The sequence below is a fragment of the Pelophylax lessonae genome (assembly GCF_965119305.1).
Source record: "Pelophylax lessonae genome assembly, chromosome: 2".
NCBI classification, from domain to species: domain Eukaryota; kingdom Metazoa; phylum Chordata; class Amphibia; order Anura; family Ranidae; genus Pelophylax; species Pelophylax lessonae.
In genome coordinates this window covers 553,275,661-553,293,301 of record NC_138769.1, presented here as the reverse complement: position 1 = coordinate 553,293,301, position 17,641 = coordinate 553,275,661, and the positions used below count along the sequence as shown (strand labels likewise).

The 17,641-nt window shown below is 43.4% G+C and overlaps 1 protein-coding gene across 1 annotated transcript in view; it reads left to right on the top strand.

Moving 5' to 3' along the window:
- The window catches only part of ADCY6 (adenylate cyclase 6), a 370,168-nt gene that overhangs the window by 312,795 nt on the left and 39,732 nt on the right, over positions 1-17,641 (top strand). The window contains exons 11-13 of the mRNA XM_082245102.1: positions 5,829-5,854; positions 6,383-6,530; positions 14,540-14,637. Coding sequence (XP_082101228.1) covers positions 5,829-5,854; positions 6,383-6,530; positions 14,540-14,637 — 272 coding nt within the window. The remainder of the gene's footprint in view (positions 1-5,828; positions 5,855-6,382; positions 6,531-14,539; positions 14,638-17,641) is intronic.

Genomic DNA, 17,641 nt, shown 5'->3' with positions numbered 1-17,641 from the left:
CGGTCGGTTTTCAGGAGATAACAACCGATGCCGCTCAGCAGCCACTCGGCCGTTATCCCATGAAGCGGGAGGGGATGTCCCCCGCCACTTTCAGCGGCTCTGCCCGAGTCTCCCATCCCTCTGATCATGTAACCCGAAAGACCCCGATCCCCCCATAAAGAGTACCTGTCACTGTCTATTACTGTCACATGGGATGTATACATTGCTTGTGACAGCAATAAAAGTGATCAGATTTAAAAGAAAAAAAAAAAACTGTTAAAAATAAAATAAATAGGAAAAAAAAATGTTAAAGCGCCCCTGTCTCTGTGAGCTCGCGCACCAAAGAAAACGCATACGTGAGTCATGCCTGCAAATGTAAACGGTGTTTAAATCACACATGTGAGATATCGCCGCGATCGTCAGAGCGACAGCAATACATTTAGGAAAAGACCTTCTCTGTAACGCTAAACTGGTAACCGTTAAAATTTTGCCACCGGGCTGCGTCATTCATTCACAGAGTTCTGTGAATGGGAGAACTACAAGTACTGATAGCCTTTGTGGCTGTCAGCTTGTAGTTCTCAATCAACTACCAGGGCGCTGTTGAGCACTCTAGGTTTTCATCGATGTCAGTGTGAAACTGCCTGCTCATATGAGATATGACAAAAGACACTGAGGCTCGGTTCACACTGATGCGATGCGGGAAGGCTGCGAATTCGCAGCCTGTTCCCGCATCGCACACGCACCCCCGGCAGTTCACACTGCCATATGCGATCCGCTGGGGGTGTCAATGTAATCTTAACGACACCCCCAGTTTGATCGCATATCGCAGTGCGATCGTGCAGTTCGCACAGGATCGGATCGCACAAGTGTGAACCGCTGTGCGATCCGATCCTGATGCGGCAGCAAAAATGCCTCCTGTGCGTCTTTGCTGCGGGTGCGGTGCAAATTTAGCCATACAAACTGTATGGCTAAACTCGCACCGCACAGCTGATCGCATGTCATGTCGGAGCAGTGTGCTCCGACATGACATGCGAACCCGGCACACGCAGTAGTGTGAACCGGGTCTGACTGTGATCGCAGGTGCAATTCTTTACAGGCTCCCAATAAAAAAATAAATAAATGCACATTTTTTTTTTACCTGCAAAAAGATGTGCATGTATTCTTTTTTTTAACTGTTCCTTGTTAATTGTTATCTTTTAAGAAATCTGCACCCATCATTCCTCTTTCTTTCCTTATGAAGCTGGTTCTACATCCTGTTCCCTGCTCTAACCCCTCCCCACTTCATAGGACATACCTAACTTACTTAAACGCTTGGCCAAGATACATTATAAAGGGGAGCTCCTTTCTCCCCAATTAAAATGAATGTTGCTGCTGACTTTTAATATAAGGACAATTGCCTGTCCGGGGATCCAGGGATGACCTCACCCGAGCCGTTTCTTAAATCGGCTTCGGGTGCAGGCGCCGGCATCTTAGGTAAGGAAAACCATGGTAACTAAACCTGTTTCTTAAACTTCTACACTAAATCAGCTTTAGGGAAAAGGCGCTGGCATCTTTGGTAAGGGAAACCTTGGCAACTAAACCTGTTTCTTAAGTTTCTACACTAAAATACATATATATAAAGTATGTGGCACAACAGTATTCTTTGCGAATATAAATATGTATAAGTATATATATGATTGTGAATGACCTTTTATTTTTTTTATTTACTGGTTCAGCACATGCACACTGAGGCTCGAACAATTTCACTTCATGCAGAAACTTCTCCTTTATGAAGGGTTGCATAATGATTAGTATACTAGCTCTTAGCGTTAGATTAATACATTGGAAGTAACTGGAAGTGTACGCATACATTGCATTTCAGCTTTTTGTCTATTGTACTGATAAAGAACATACATAGCACTGCTAGGCCAAATGGCTCAAAATAACTCTTATGACTAAAATATTTATAAGAATTAGCTGCTATATTAATGACTAATATTACATTGTAGAGGAGCAAGATTTAATTTTCTTTAGGATTTTCATTGGCGTTTATGACCCTGGTAGGGGGAATCACCCATACTCCAGCATGACATAGCCTAAGTGAATTTTGCAGATATTTTATTAGATAATCTTCTAGAGCAGCCTTTCTCAACTGGGGTTCTACCTGAGGTCATCAGGGGTGCTGCAGCATCCTGGCTGAGAGAGGCATTCACATCAGAGCAAATCTTCCGCTCCTCTGCCTAACTGTGCTTTGGCAGAACCGGGGCTCAATGGGGACAGTGAAAAAAAGAGCAGTGGAAGGGGAGGGGGGCTGCTTTCTAAATCTGGTCCTCTCCACCTTCCCATACAGTGCAGTACCTGGCAGGTACAGTACTGCAGACTTTTAGACGTCTGTGTGTTTGTATGGAGAGGAGGAGCCAGAGGCATTGGTGGGGGATCAGAGAAGAGGAGGTTCAGGGCCACTCTGTGCAATTCCATTGCACAGTGCAGGGAAGTATAACAACAAACAAAAATTCCCAGCTTAATTACCAGCCAGCCTGCAACAAACTGAATTAACCCTAACAGTTCACGTTAAAACAAAGGGTTTAGTTTGCAAACATTTGCAAATATATGCGTAAGCTGCAGAGGCTACATCACAGCACCCCAGTGTACTGCAGTCCTAACTATAAATGTTGGATCTCCAAAGTTGGAGCAAATATGTAATAGATAGATAGATTAAGGGCAGGTGTTCCTGGAGGCAGTGGCGTACCTAGAGCATTTAGCACCCGGGGCAGGTCCTATATCCACCTCCCCCCCCCCCCCACAAACTTTAAAATGCAAAAACACCCACCAAAATTTGTAATGTTTTCAAGAATATTTATTGCACAAGTTTCACAACCCCTAATCATAGTGCCCCTTGCAGTCCCCCCCCCCCCATCTCTCTAATCACAGTGCCCCCTTTTACACACTCTTCCTCCCCTGCACAGTCCTACCTTCAGCATAAACAGATAGCGAATACTATTAGCAATGTGGTTAAGTTTGAGTAGGAGATTGGAGACATGCTACAGGAGATGGTCAGAGTCTGCAAACATGATACAAGAGATGGTCAGAGACGTTGGACATGATACAAGAGATGGTCAGAGACGTTGGACATGATACCAGAGATGGTCAGAGACATTGGACATGATACAAGAGATGGTCAGAGACTGCGGACATGATACAAGAGATGGTCAGAGACTGCGGACATGGTAAAAGAGATGGTTAGAGACTGCAGACATGATACAAGAGATGGTCAGAGACTGCAGACATGATGCAAGAGATGGTCAGAGACTGCAGACAAGATACAAGAGATGGTCAGAGACTGCATACATGATAGAAGAGCACTAGGGGGGCCGAAGAGCACAGGGGAAGCAGAGAGCACTGGAGGAGCTGAAGGGTGGGGGGGGGGGACTGGGGGGTCTGGAAAGCATTGTAGGGGGTTGGAGAGCACAGGGGGGCAGGGAAAGCTAGGGGGATGGAGAGCACGGGGGCAGGGAAAACTAGGGGTATGGAGAGTATGGGGGGAGGGGGCGGAGAGCACTGGGGAAGCAAGGATCGCTGGGGAGCCAGAGAGCACTAGGGAGGGACTGGAGATCACTGAGGGGGGGAGCCAGGGAGCACAGGGGGGTAGAGATTGCTGGGGGAGCCAGAGAGCCTGGGGGGGGGGGCTGAAGAGCACTGGGGAGGGCTGGAGAGGGGGGAGGGGCTGAAGAGCACTGGGGGGGATTGAAGAGCACTGGGGGGCAGCAAAAGAAAAAAGAAGTTGGATAGGAGGAGCGGATGGGGAAGCTGCATTTATAGGAATTGATCTTTCCATATTCCTCTTGCAACTGCTGAATGCCTGCAGAGGGAAGAGGAGGAGAAACAGGCATTCGGCAGCTGCAGGAGGGATATGGAAAGATCAATTCCTTCTATATGCAGCTGCCTCACCGCTCATCCTATCCAGTCACACAGGGAGGCTGCTCTGGCCTCAGGCACTCACCTTCTTCCCACCCCCGCGAGCAGCGTGGGTAAGCAGCACAGACGGAGGGAGCAGCTGCTTTCACATGAGGAGATGAGCGGTGCCAGTACCGGCCTGAAACCCCCCCAGTGCGTGGCACCCAGGAAGGCCTGCCCCCCCCCCGCACCACCCATTGGTACGCCACTGCTTGGAAGGAGCCCACCCCTCCTTAAAGCGGTAGTATCCCGCTTTTTGACACTTTGACCTACAGGTAAGCCTATAATAAGGCTTACCTGTAGGTACAAATAATATCTCCTAAACCGGCATGGTTTAGGAGATATTTACAGTGCATGCAGCCACTCGCGCGAGCGGCGCATGTGCTCTGAAGGTCCGGGGGGGGACCTTCAATTAGTTTGCCGGAGTTTGCCGGAAAAATAACTCCCGCGTGCATGCGCGGGAGTGACGTCATCGCGGCTCCGGCCAATCATCGCGCCGGAGCCGTCTCTTCCGGCCAATCAGCGCGCCGGAGCCGCCGAACCCGGAAGAGACGACGAGGGACCATGGCAGCGCCCGCAGCGATGTCCGGGGGTCCGTGTCGGGGCTTCGTTTTAAGGTAAGTTACACATAATGGGCTAGTATGCGATGCATACTAGCTCATTATGCCTTTGTCTTGCAGGTTTTTTTTTTTTTTATTTTTTTTTTAATTGAGTTTACAACCGCTTTAAAGTTATAGGAATGCACGGGATACCCTGCAAAAACACAATGGCAGCAAAGGTATCCAGTGCTTCCCCTCAAGTATAAACCTGTTCTCAGGTCTCCCACCAGTGCGTCTGGCCCCTTCTCTCTCTGACAGCTGCCTTCATAGAATGCCATATTCTAAGAGGGCACTCATCCGGGCTCGTTCCTAAACCTCGCTGTCTGCATCTATAGACACAGACAGTGGGACTCAGCACTGCCCCCTGCTCCATCGTCACTGGCTTTGATTGGCAGAAGTGGGAGCCTCACCAAAGCCTGTGAGACCTGGATGTGAAGGGAGAGAAGAGCTGCAAACGGGCACAGCGCCTGATCACATAAGGGCTCAGGTCAGTATAAGGGGGATACTGATTCCTAAATATTTTATACCTTACTGCAAGGAATGCATTAAGGTAAGAAAAATTTAGGCTTTATAACCACTTTAATTCTGTGTTTAATTACTCTATAAGTATATCTGTCAATGTTGCAACATGCAGGTAACTTTATGTGGAGCAATATATTGCTTGTATTGTTTTCTTTTTCTTCAGATTACTTGCTTGGAACAGATGGAGCTTTGGCCATCTATAGAAGCAAAATAGATAGAAAGCACAGCTCTATAAATTAGTATACATCAGCCTTTACCACCTTAAGGGTTCATGCACACAGACTATTAGGGTTCATGCACATGGACAGTTGTAGGGAATTTTTATGCCCAGTGACACTTTGTGTGCACTTTTCGGTGCATGGTGAGCTGCACGTGCTGCATACAGCTTTCCATTCAAGCAAATGCCTGTACATGGCCATACTTTTGCAAACGCTGATGCTTCTTTGCATTGGTTTTACACAAACGTGTCCCTGACACATTGTCTGAACATATAAAATTTACATTTGGGAAATATGTTGGGTGTGTATTCGCTTCACTTGGCTTTACCCTTGTAGACACTGATTCTTCTTTGCATCAACATTTACAAGAGTACATCCTCGTATAGCCTTTCATTTATATAGCAGGCTGTACACAACGAGTATGGCTTCCCAGGCACGGGAAAGCAACAAGAAATTTACACTAGGTGTAAAATGTGCCTATATTTGTCAGTGTGCATGAACCCATATACTGGATGTATTGCAGTATACATTTTTGTTAATGGTATCACTTGCTAAATAGTTTTCTCTCCTTTTACAGGGCATTGATGAATCAAGCAAAGACAAGTAAGTAACAATTCTATTTCAGCAAAATATTTCCATGTGCACCTTTTTGTGGAGCCCACAATGTAGAAATGTTCTTCTGTCAGACCTTGGCTAATGTTTTGAAATGTCACTAAAATGTAGCCGTATTTTCAGCATCTGTAATCTACTAATATGCAGACAGTTGTCTGTTATGTGGGGCATTTTGGCAAGTATCTGCATTACCAGCTACCAGATTGCAGCAAATGTAGTACATTATATAACTCTGTCAGTGTTTTCAAAGTTATTAGATGCTGTTTTTAACTTAAACTGGATAAATTTAAGGCATAATCTGCTTGGTTATTATGAGCAACACAGAGAGATCTTCATGCAGATATTTTGTACACAAGGCCATTTGTGTAAAGCTTTCTTCATTTTTATTATGTCTGTTTCTGCCAAGGATGTAAACCAGCTAAGGACTATAATCCTTGTTTAGCACATAGCGTCAGCCATTGTCACATCAACTGTGCATTAAATGCTTTATATTTAGGTTTTTACTTTTGTATTTTGCAGCAGGAACACACAAGAGGCTCTTAATCCAGAAGATGAAGTTGATGAGTTTCTGGCAAGGGCAATAGATGCAAGAAGTATTGACCAGTTACGAAAAGATCATGTTAAAAAATTTATTCTCACATTTCAAACCCCAGACTTGGAGAAAAAGGTAATTCTGGTGTTCACTATAAAATAATTTGTTGATCAGTATGGGCCAGTTCATGTAGAATTCAGACATTCTAATTTTGCAACCAGCACATAAGTTCTGTGGGACAACAATGGAAAAGAATAAAAAAGAGGGTATTTTTAAAGGATAATTCCACATTTACATTAAAAAAATTAAGACCTTATTCAGGGCAGAAACCGCCAGTTCCATGTTCGGGGGACCACAAATTCAGTGGTGGAAATGGAACCCTCCACCATGCCCTTTTGATAATTGCATCAGAGGGCCCAACCGCTGGACATCCAAAAGTAAGTACCCACATCATGCAGGCATTGATGTGGACATTTGAAGAAATACCCAAGCAAAAGTAAATAGAAGAGTAGAAGACTCTGGGCTACGAGTAATTGCAGCTCCAGGTAAGTAAAAAAGGGCATTTAGATAGGGTTTTTTTTGTAATCCAGTGATCAGATAGAGTGGGTGGGAGTTAGGCTGGCAATTGATGCCTCCTTTTTTTTTAACCAGCCAGCGGGCTGACAGAAAACAAACAGGTTCCTCCATTCACACATGCAAGGTGGGATGAAGAAACCCTTTTTACTGTGCCATTGTATTCTGACAGTGGAACTCCACCGCTGTCAGGATATACTCATCAGCTGCAGCCGGCTGTTCGAGAAACAGTTGTTCAACAGTCCTGTTCAACACATTAGGTATTTGTTGCATTTTAAAATTACAGGTTTTAGGGTATATTAGTTAGGTGTGTGAGCAGCCTATAATACAAATACTATAGTGCGGTGGTAATCATTTATTAGTCCTGTTTGACACAATCAACCGTTAGATTGATTGCTGTCAAGCAGGAAAGGCCATAAATGGACCACAATTTCAATCCATCTATAGGCAGCTTTAGGGGTAAGCAGGGGATGAAATATATCCTGGAGTGGATCTTTAAAAATCAATACCGAACACCCACCCATGTGACACCTCTAACTAGTTAAAGTCTCTTCTTTCTTTGGTATAAAAGAAGAGAACCACAATGGTCAGCATTACCAGGCTGACCAATGACTGCAAGCCATCGCAGGTGTTATGCTGCTACATAGCCTTCAAGGGTGTACGGAGTATAAAAGTTTAGGTAGAGGTACACCAACAGACATGGCCTGCGAAAGATTACCTGCACAGCAGCTAAAGTGATTGTAAAGTCACTATGTGACTTTACATGTATCCCGTCCAGAGCATGCTGCCATTCACTACAGTGGATTTGCTTTTTAAAAATGAAAAAGCTACATACTATTTGTCACACTGCAGCTGTGCGGTCATGTGATCCAACTGTGCTGGCTGACCCCGATCTATGGAGAGAAGCGGGGGGGTGGGGGCAGGATTTCCCTGTGACGTTAGCCAGCTAGCACAGGGTAATCTCGGACCCTCCGGCTTCTCTCCATAGATAAAGGCTGGCAAGTACAGGAGGATCACATGGCGGCACAGCTGCAGTGTGACAAATAGTATGTAGACTTTTAATTTTTTTTTTTAAAAATCCACTGTAGTGAATAGCAGCATGCTCTGGAGGGGATATTTGTATATTAGCTGCATTATGCAGCTGAATAGCGGCAGGAGGGGTGGGCAGGCGAGCCGCTCTCATGATGACAGGGAGGTATTGGGAGAGGGGAGAGACTATCAGAGCACAGCAGCAGAAGACGGAAGCACAGAAAACTGACCACAGTAATCAGGGCTCAGTAGCCATGAGCCAAATTTTCATTTAGACAGAAACACAGTTAAGAAGTGGTCAGGGGCAGGTTTTATTTTATCCCAGTGCTACTTTAACACAGCGTTTTCTAACTTTTTTTCAGTCACGGCACCTTCTAAAATATGCAAAATCTTGAGGCACCCCAGTCTAAAAAACATAAATGTTGCTTATCAATTGGAAAAGCTGGGCCTGGAATAATGCACACAACCGCCTTGATGAAATTAACTTCACATCTGAAGCCCCCCTTTACATCAGCGGCTCCACCATAACATCACAGCTCCCCTTTACATTGGTGTTCCCCCTTTACATAAGAGACCCCTTCTCACAATAGAGGTCTCCCCTTCACATCAGAGTCCTCCAATGAAGAGCCCCTTGTTGCACAGTTTCCCAATCACTGAGCCCCCCGGTCATACAAGCCCTCTTTACACAACCCACCAAATCGCACAGCCCCCCCCCCCCCCCCCCAACACACACCAATCTTCTTTTAACATCTGAGCCCTTTGGCTCCAGCAGTGGACAGAGGTCAGGAGGTGGAGAAGGCGGACGTCTGTCTTCTTCTTAAATGCTGTATGCGTTGTCATAGTGCAGGCAAGTCGGCTGCCATCACCAAAGCAACAAATGACACTGTGCATTCCGGCCCTACACCATCATTGGTTGCTATGGTGCTTGGAGGCTGGCCTGCCTGCACTATGGCAACTCATAATACTGTTCCATGGCAAACTAGATCCTGTGCTTGCAGCACCCCTGGGGAACCCAGATGGCACTCTTGTTAATAAACACTGCGTGAGAACATCAGATGGAGGAATCTATGAATGAAGGTGCCTAATTATGATAAATCTGTCCCAATGTCTGTCTTCTCCTGTTTAGCATTGCGTTGCTGTATGACAAAATGGACTTGTGTCCCCCACTGTGTTTGTATTTCATTATTTCATGCATTTTCATTCCTGCTGTTTCACACAAAAAGCAGAAAGTAGCCTCACTCCTTTAAAACTAGAACGTAAAAATAACTAAAAAATAAAGGATAAAAATGCACTTCAATATGATAAAAAAAAATGCTCTTAAATGAATATTATGACCTTTTTCATATTGCCATTTCTGTATTTAGCTTATATAAATGCAGTAGAAGTTATCTGGGAAATATAAACCACTTAGTAGCTTTCTAAATTATATATTCCCAGCTGCCTTTCTGCAAAAAAGAAAAAAACATGCAGCACATTGCTCAACTTCTGTTGCCATCTTCTACAGAGACACTAGCAGTTACTGTATCCAAACACTCAAATCCCCATCCATTTTAATCTTTATTCTGTGAGTACCTCCCTGGGGATTCCTTAGCTTAGCAATAGCTGATCACAGGTGCAAGGAAGCTGGGACAAATGGACCAAATAGTATGCGTTCTGCAGACGGCCTACAGGAAACTCAAACTACTTCTCAAAGTGAAAGCTGTTCCTGTGTCCTGGAGTAATGTGCTATTATGACATCGCTCCCCATATCTGACACTTCAGGCATGCACCATGGAGCCCATTTGACAAAAGCAGGTGTCATTATGCCTGAATTCTTTGGAATTCTACAACCTTCGGTTTCTTGAGACCGAAAATACTACATGATCTCTATTCTCCCTGACCCTATTCAGGATACAGAGGTGGCGGCCTCCTTTACTTGAGCATATTATGGAGAAAAGTATTGTGGACCCTGATTTTGTAACAAAGACCACAGAGGATTTTCCTTTTAATTTTTAAATGTTATAAGGTACAAACTAAAGCCTTGTGCTAAATGCTCTCTCCTGCGGACACACATTTATGAGGTGATGCGCACTAGTCTTTGCCATCAGCACCTGACTCTGCACAGCCTAAACAAGCCCCTATGGGCACTTGGCTGAGTCTTCAAAAACCTTTCCAACACACTCACAGATAGGTTGTGCACTTTATAAGGACTGGCCCAATCCTGAAAGAATATTCACTGCTCTAGGCTTTTTGCTGAAGTGTATCTTATGGAAAAGGAATTTAAGAAGAAATAAACTGTTCTAGTAATGGACAACTTTGCAGTTCCTGTTGAGAATGTTCCCTCTTTTAAGGATTCTGTTGATAGGTGTCTGGAAAGCATTTTAAAGGCCTTTTTTGACCTTGCAGGACCTGCCCTGCGTCCAGCTTTTGCTGATATGTCTATCTGCCATACCATTGCTACCTGGACAAGACAAAAAAAAGAGACCAGGAACCTGTCTTTGATGACCTCACTCTCTTAAAACAATTGCAGCTGATATCTTCAGCATTATCTGTTTTGTGTTAAAACTCTAGAAAATGTAATTCGCCAAGTCTCTAGAACTTCGCTCATCTCTGTGCATTTGAACAGCATTTTGTGGTTAAAATCTTGGTCTGCTAAACCTGCTTGTCAAAACCATCTTCTATGCATACTTCTCGTCTATGAGCACCTATTTGGTGAATCCCTTAAAAAATTCAAGGGTACTCCTTCCCCATATGAAAAAGCCCAAGTTTACTACTCCTATTGCTACTACCCCTATGCAGTGAAAGGGACCTTCTTACTCTCCATAGGCATCAATATACAAACCGAGATTTAACACCTCTTTTCACCACAAGCCATGGACTTCCAAGTCACCCTAGCCTACTCAGAAGCCCTCCTCACCAAAAAGGGATGCCCCCACTCTTTTAAATGGAGCATTGTCTGTTGCTGTTTACGTAAATCTGGATCCAAGATGTCCCAGACAACTGGGTCCAATCTGTCATTTCAAAGGGGTGCAAAAATGAGTTTCTATCTTTGCCCCACCTCCTTGCCTTCTGGTATGCCAGCTTCAGATCAAAATAAAGCAGATCTCATTACTGCCTTGTATCTCATTACAGCAGATCTCATTACTGGCTTCAGCACAAGTAGCGGATGTACCAATTTCTTCAGGTTTCGATTCAAACGTATTCACAGTTCCAGAACCAAATGGGGCATCCCCCCCCCATACTGAACTTTAGAATCTCTAAACTGATTTTCTTTGTGTACACAAATTCTAGCTGTAATCAATGAGCTATGTCATTGCATTTCTCAGACAAGAGGATTTTCTGGCATCAGTGGACATACAAGATATCGAACTACACATCCCCTCTTCATATACATTTCCCTTCACATCAACATTTTCTGCATTTCGTTGTGGGAGACCAACACTTCTAATTTGTAACGCTGCCATTTGGGCTCTCCTCTGCATCCTGACTATTTACAAAAGTGCTTGCCCTGTATCTTGCTCTTCTGTGAACCTTGGGCATTCATGTCACAGGTTACCTCGATAACCTCCTACTAAAGGACTCCACAGTGCCAATGTCCAAAAGACTATTCAGTTCTCTTAAACGTTTGGCTGGATAGTCAACTTTCCAAGGTCTATTCTCACTCCCACTGTCTGGAGTACCTAGATCTAATCTTGGACACAGCCCAAATCAAACAGTTTTTTCCCTAAGGTCCCACACGGGGATCCCAGGTCAAAATGGCACCCACTTCTGCATGATGATTCTAGGCTTGATGGTGGCCCCCTCTGAGTCATTTTCCTTTGCCTAGTTTCATTCCAGACCTCTTCAATCAAAAATACTCATGATATGGAACCAGCAAATCCAATCCTTAGATTGCCCAATGCTTATGTCCAGCCAGACAAAACTCTTCCTGACATCTCCAATGCTGCCCTGAAATTTGAAACATATTTTCTCCACATGCCCTAAAATGTGGTGACAATGGATGCCAGCCTTAAAGGCCGGGGCAGAGTTTACAGCTCCTTGATTGTCTAGAGGACCTGGTCCCCACAGAAGTCAAAACGTCCCATCCAAATTTAAGAACTGAGAACCATCGGATTACTTCTTCAACACTGGACCTCCCTTCTGCAAGTTCACGTAGTCAAGGTACAGTCAGACAATGCACAGGAATGGCCAGAAATCAAGATGCTCTTTGATAAACAAGTCTGATGTTGTCTTGGGTGAAAGCTCACATTCCAGCCCTCTCACCCATCCACATCATCTAAATCTTTGTCAAAGGTGGAGAAAACCAGATGTGGACATCCTGATCTTCAGCCTCCAGATCCTCTAGCCTGCAGTATATGGTCTTGAAATTCCTTGGACTCAATGTAAGCTGGTTTATACATTCTCTCTAATGAAGATCCTGCCTTGTCTCCTACTTAGGGTAGAGGAGGAAATGGTTCTAGTCATTCTCATTGCAGCAAATTAGCCCAGAAGAAGTTAGTACACAGACGTGCTCAGACTTTAGGTCCCTGGCTTTAACTGCAAAGTTGTTGGAACCTAAAAATAGGGATATTTGTTATCATTACTCACAGCACAAAAATCCAACTCCCGCAACTTCCAACTTCCACACATGGAAAGTGTACTTTGCCTGGTGCGGGGACAGGAAACTGAGACCCAGGCCCAGAATACACTATGTTCATATTTTGGCCTTTCTTCAGTCTGGTCTTGGCTAGTGTCTAGCCCTGAATATGCTTATTGAACAGGTTTCTGCCTTATCCATTATATTCCAGGAACCTATTGCCTCACAATACCTAACTAAAACGTTTCTTCAAGGAATTATTCCTAAATCCCCCAATTTGACATCTGTGTCACCTTGGAATCTTAAACTGGTGCTCTCAGTTCTTTAGAGACCCTCCTTCCCCCTTTGAACCGCTTAGAGACATTCTGTTGGAAGGCCTCACTTGTAAGATTGTCTTCCTGGTAGCCCTTACATCTGTTGGGTGTGTTTTCGGAGTTTACATCTGTTGGGTGTGTTTCGGAGTTAGCAGCTATTTTTTGTACAGAGCCTTATTTTGTTTTGCTCAAGGTGGTTTTGAGACCTAAACCTTTCTTCTTACCTAAGGTGTTTTTTTTGCTTTTTTTTCTACCTCAATGAGGATACCACCTCTTCCTTCCTGTTGTCCTTCCCCCAAAGCATGACAGATATATTGCCCTACATTGCCCGGGTGTGGTCAGGGATGTCATGGTCTACCTGGAACCCCCAGCCTCTGTTGACATGTCTTTGTTCTGCCTGTGTGCCCTTGTAAAGGGAATCCTGGAACAGGCAACTTATCTCCAGAGCCTTCGTTCTTAGGGACAGAGTTCTTACTTTCCCTATCAGAGCCCATCCCACCAGGTCTATTGGTGTCTCTTGGGCTTCTCAGCATCAAGCGTCTTCTTCCCAGATTTGTACAGTCGCCATCTGGTCCTCTGTTCATACGTTTTATAAATTCTACTGGGTGACTTTTCAGGGCTCGGCTGATGCAAGCTTTGGCCGCAAGCTGCTTCAAGCTGTTATCTGAATTTTTTGTTCAGGTTCCTAAACCTGTATTGTACTGTACTTCATATTAAAGAATTTACAAGTAAGTCAAACTTTCTATTATATGCTACCCAGATTATTTTTTCTGCGGTAAGATGTTCCTGCTTTAAAGCTGGTTTAGCAGCATTTAGATGTAATTTTGGTGCGTTTAGCTGCATTTAGAGTGTCTAATCAAATCCTGGATTCTATAGAATTCTAATTTCTCCAAACATAGATACACTGACCACACCTAAACACAGGTAAACACTCAGTGTGAATGGCACCATTGAAAAATCCTTATATGCATACGCCTGTACAAATGTCCTCCCAATGCTTTTAAAGGCAGGTTTTATAGTGCCAGTGTGAATGAGACCTAAGCACACATGGATTTTGAAGAAAAGAAGTAAAGGGAAGAAAAAAATGCAAAATTGTGGGTGTGTGTTCTCGTTTTGTAAAAAGAAAATATTAATAATATTCACACGCAAGTAGTACAGAATATTTCAAAAATAATGTTTACCTTAGTGAAAGCAACCCTTTTAAGGGCTGAAGCTGTTTATAATGCTCCAGTTTAATTTGTTGCCAGTGCAAATTTGTAGCCCTTCTAAAATGAAAATAAGGGCTTGTTCACATTAGTCCTGGTGCGCTACATTGGTGTGCATTTCAGTAAAACGATGCAGTCGTAATTTTATTCTGTGTTACAACGTGCTGCAAGGTACTGCAGTGCATAGAATTAACATAGAAGTAAAAAGGGAAAAATAGCAAGAACTTCAATGCGCTATCACATTGCATGGCAGCACACCTGTGTTATGTGGTATTCATTACCATGTTGTGTGGTACGAACCAGTCCTAAAAGTACTGATGCATATTTAAATGTGTCAAATTAGCTGACCCACAGTACTGTTATATTGTAATCTGTAATTGTTTACTGTATTATTACAAAAAGGGGATTGCTACTTGGAGTAATGCAAATTTCCCTTTAAGTCTTCTTTTTTTTTTCTGTATGTTTCAGTATTCCAAAAAAGTGGATGATCGCTTTGGAGGTTACGTGGCCTGCACCCTGTTGGTCTTCTGTTTTATTTGTTTTATCCAAATTGTCATCTTTCCCCAGTAAGTCTGTAAATGTTAAATCCTACCTTCTATATTCAACAAACTGTGTTAAGGAGCTTTTGCTTTATATAGAAACCTTGTTATTTCCGCTTAAAGGGTCTGTCCACCCAAATCTGATATGGTCATATTTGGTAGATGCTGGAGAGTTTTGTATATTTTTTGGGGGGCTCAATTTGTGAGTTACAGTGCCTTGCAAAAGTATTCGGCCCCCTTGAACTTTGCGACCTTTTGCCACATTTCAGGCTTCAAACATAAAGATATAAAACTGTTATTTTTTGTGAAGAATCAACTACAAGTGGGACACAATCATGAAGTGGAATGAAATTTATTGGATATTTCAAACTTTAACAAATAAAAAACTGAAAAATTGGGCGTGCAAAATTATTCAACCTCTTTACTTTCAGTGCAGCAAACTCTCTCCAGAAGTTCAGTGAGCATCTCTGAATGATCCAATGTTGACCAAAATGACTAATGATGATAAATAGAATCCACCTGTGTGTAATCAAGTCTCCGTATAAATGCACCTGCACTGTGATAGTCTCAGAGGTCCGTTTAAAGCGCAGAGAGCATCATGAAGAACAAGGAACACACCAGGCAGGTCCGATATACTGTTGTGGAGAAGTTTAAAGCCGGATTTGGATACAAAAAGATTTCCCAAGCTTTAAACATCCCAAGGAGCACTGTGCAAGCGATAATATTGAAATGGAAGGAGTATCAGACCACTGGAAATCTACGAAGACCTGGCTGTCCCTCTAAACTTTCAGCTCATACAAGGAGAAGACTGATCAGAGATGCAGCCAAGAGGCCCATGATCACTCTGGTTGAACTGCAGAGATCTACAGCTGAGGTGGGAGACTCTGTCCATAGGACAACAATCAGTCGTATACTGCACAAATCTGGCCTTTATGGAAGAGTGGCAAGAAAAAAACAATTTTTTAAAGATATCCATAAAAAGTGTCTTTTAAAGTTTGCCACAAGCCACCTGGGAGACACACCAAACATGTGGAAGAAGGTGCTCTGGTCAGATGAAACCAAAATGGAACTTTTTGGCAACAATGCAAAACGTTATGTTTGGCGTAAAAGCAACACAGCTCATCACCCTGAACACACCATCCCCACTGTCAAACATGGTGGTGGCAGCATCATGGTTTGTAATTATTATATATATAAGTCGCGCTAAATATATTAGATGGAGATGTGAAGTCCATAAAAGTCCAAAAATGTATTATTGATAAATTCCAGGATCAAGCTCCCTTGAGGGTATGTGCTTACCAGATGAAGGTAAGAGAAAGGCAGTCTCGCTGCGTGGAAACTTGTCACCTTGACAGTAGATCCAAGCCTCTATGATCAATCAACTCAGTGGACATAGGATCATGAAAAGCAAAAAATAACGCAATAGCGTAAAACCCAACAAACAAATTGTGACTATCACCACAGGTGTGGGTAAATAAAGATTGTGATGTGAAATGACCTCCACCACAATAATAATAAAATAAATTAAGTCATGCAAAAATTAGGGAACTTAGGGTAAATACCCCTTATCAGAAAGGTTAAGGGTTTACGCCTTAAGTGATTAAAATGTGTATCGGTTGGAGTAGCCTCTTACCAAACATAAAAGTAATAACACAGTGAAGAAAACGTTGAAAAGAAATAATCGTGCTGAACCACCACCAGCTGGATTCGCCTCTTACCCTGGATAGATATAGGTTAGCCAAAGTGTACTAAACAAATCCAGTGTACCACTCAGGAGCCCGCAATATCACACCTGTGAGAGTTGCCTCTTACCACATGAGAAGTTGTATCAAGCATGTAGGGTAAACCAAGTGGCCAAAGACCGACCCCAAATTGCATGTAATCCAAGCCTGTATGTTAAACGAGTAACCAGGGGATCCGACCAGAGATGTAGGTGACTGGGTCTCAGGAGTTTCAGCAATACAGGATTTCACCACCTGTCGCTCCCTCCTAGCAGGAAGTCCAAGGTCATGAACCACAAGGTGAAGGAGTTAATCATAATCCCCCGAACAAACACCTGCTGGAATTGCTATAGCTGTTTGCAAAAATTAGAGTCATTTGGAACTGCTGATTCATCATGGTTTGGGCCTGCTTTTCTTCAGCAGGGACAGGGAAGATGGTTAAAATTGATGGGAAGATGGATGGAGCCAAATACAGGACCATTCTGGAAGAAAACCTGATAGAGTCTGCAAAAGACCTGAGACTGGGACGGAGATTTGTCTTCCAACAAGACAATGATCCAAAACATGAAGCAAAATCTACAATGGAATGGTTCACAAATAAACATATACAGGTGTTAGAATGGCCAAGTCAAAGTCCAGACCTGAATCCAATCGAGAATCTGTGGAAAGAACTGAAAACTGCTGTTCACAAACGCTCTCCATCCAACCTCGCTGAGCTCGAGCTGTTTTGCAAGGAGGAATGGGCAAAAATGTAAGTCTCTCGATGTGCAAAACTGATAGAGACATACCCCAAGCGACTTACAGCTGTAATCGCAGACGAAGGTGGCGCTACAAAGTATTAACTTTGGGGGGCTGAATAATTTTGCACGCCCAATTTTTCAGTTTTTTATTTGTTAAAAAAGTTTGAAATATCCATAAAATTTCGTTCCACTTCATGATTGTGTCCCACTTGTTGTTGATTCTTCACAAAAAATTACAGTTTTATATCTTTATGTTTGAAGCCTGAAATGTGGCAAAAGGTCGCAAAGTTTAAGGGGGCCGAATACTTTTGCAAAGCACTGTACCTACACCTAATTTCTTTGATTTATACACCTGCTGTGGCTATTATGGCTTCTTGTTGGATGTCGTATTTATTTTATATTATGGAGAATGCAGTAGAGTTGCTGAAACATACAAAAGTTGGTTAGAACATCTAAACATGTCAGGTGGGTTGGAAACAAGGAAAGGGATTATGGCAGGAAGATTTCAATGGCGGAATATACAGTAATCCCCCGCTCCATCGCGGTTCAGTTTTTGCGGTCCCGGTAATT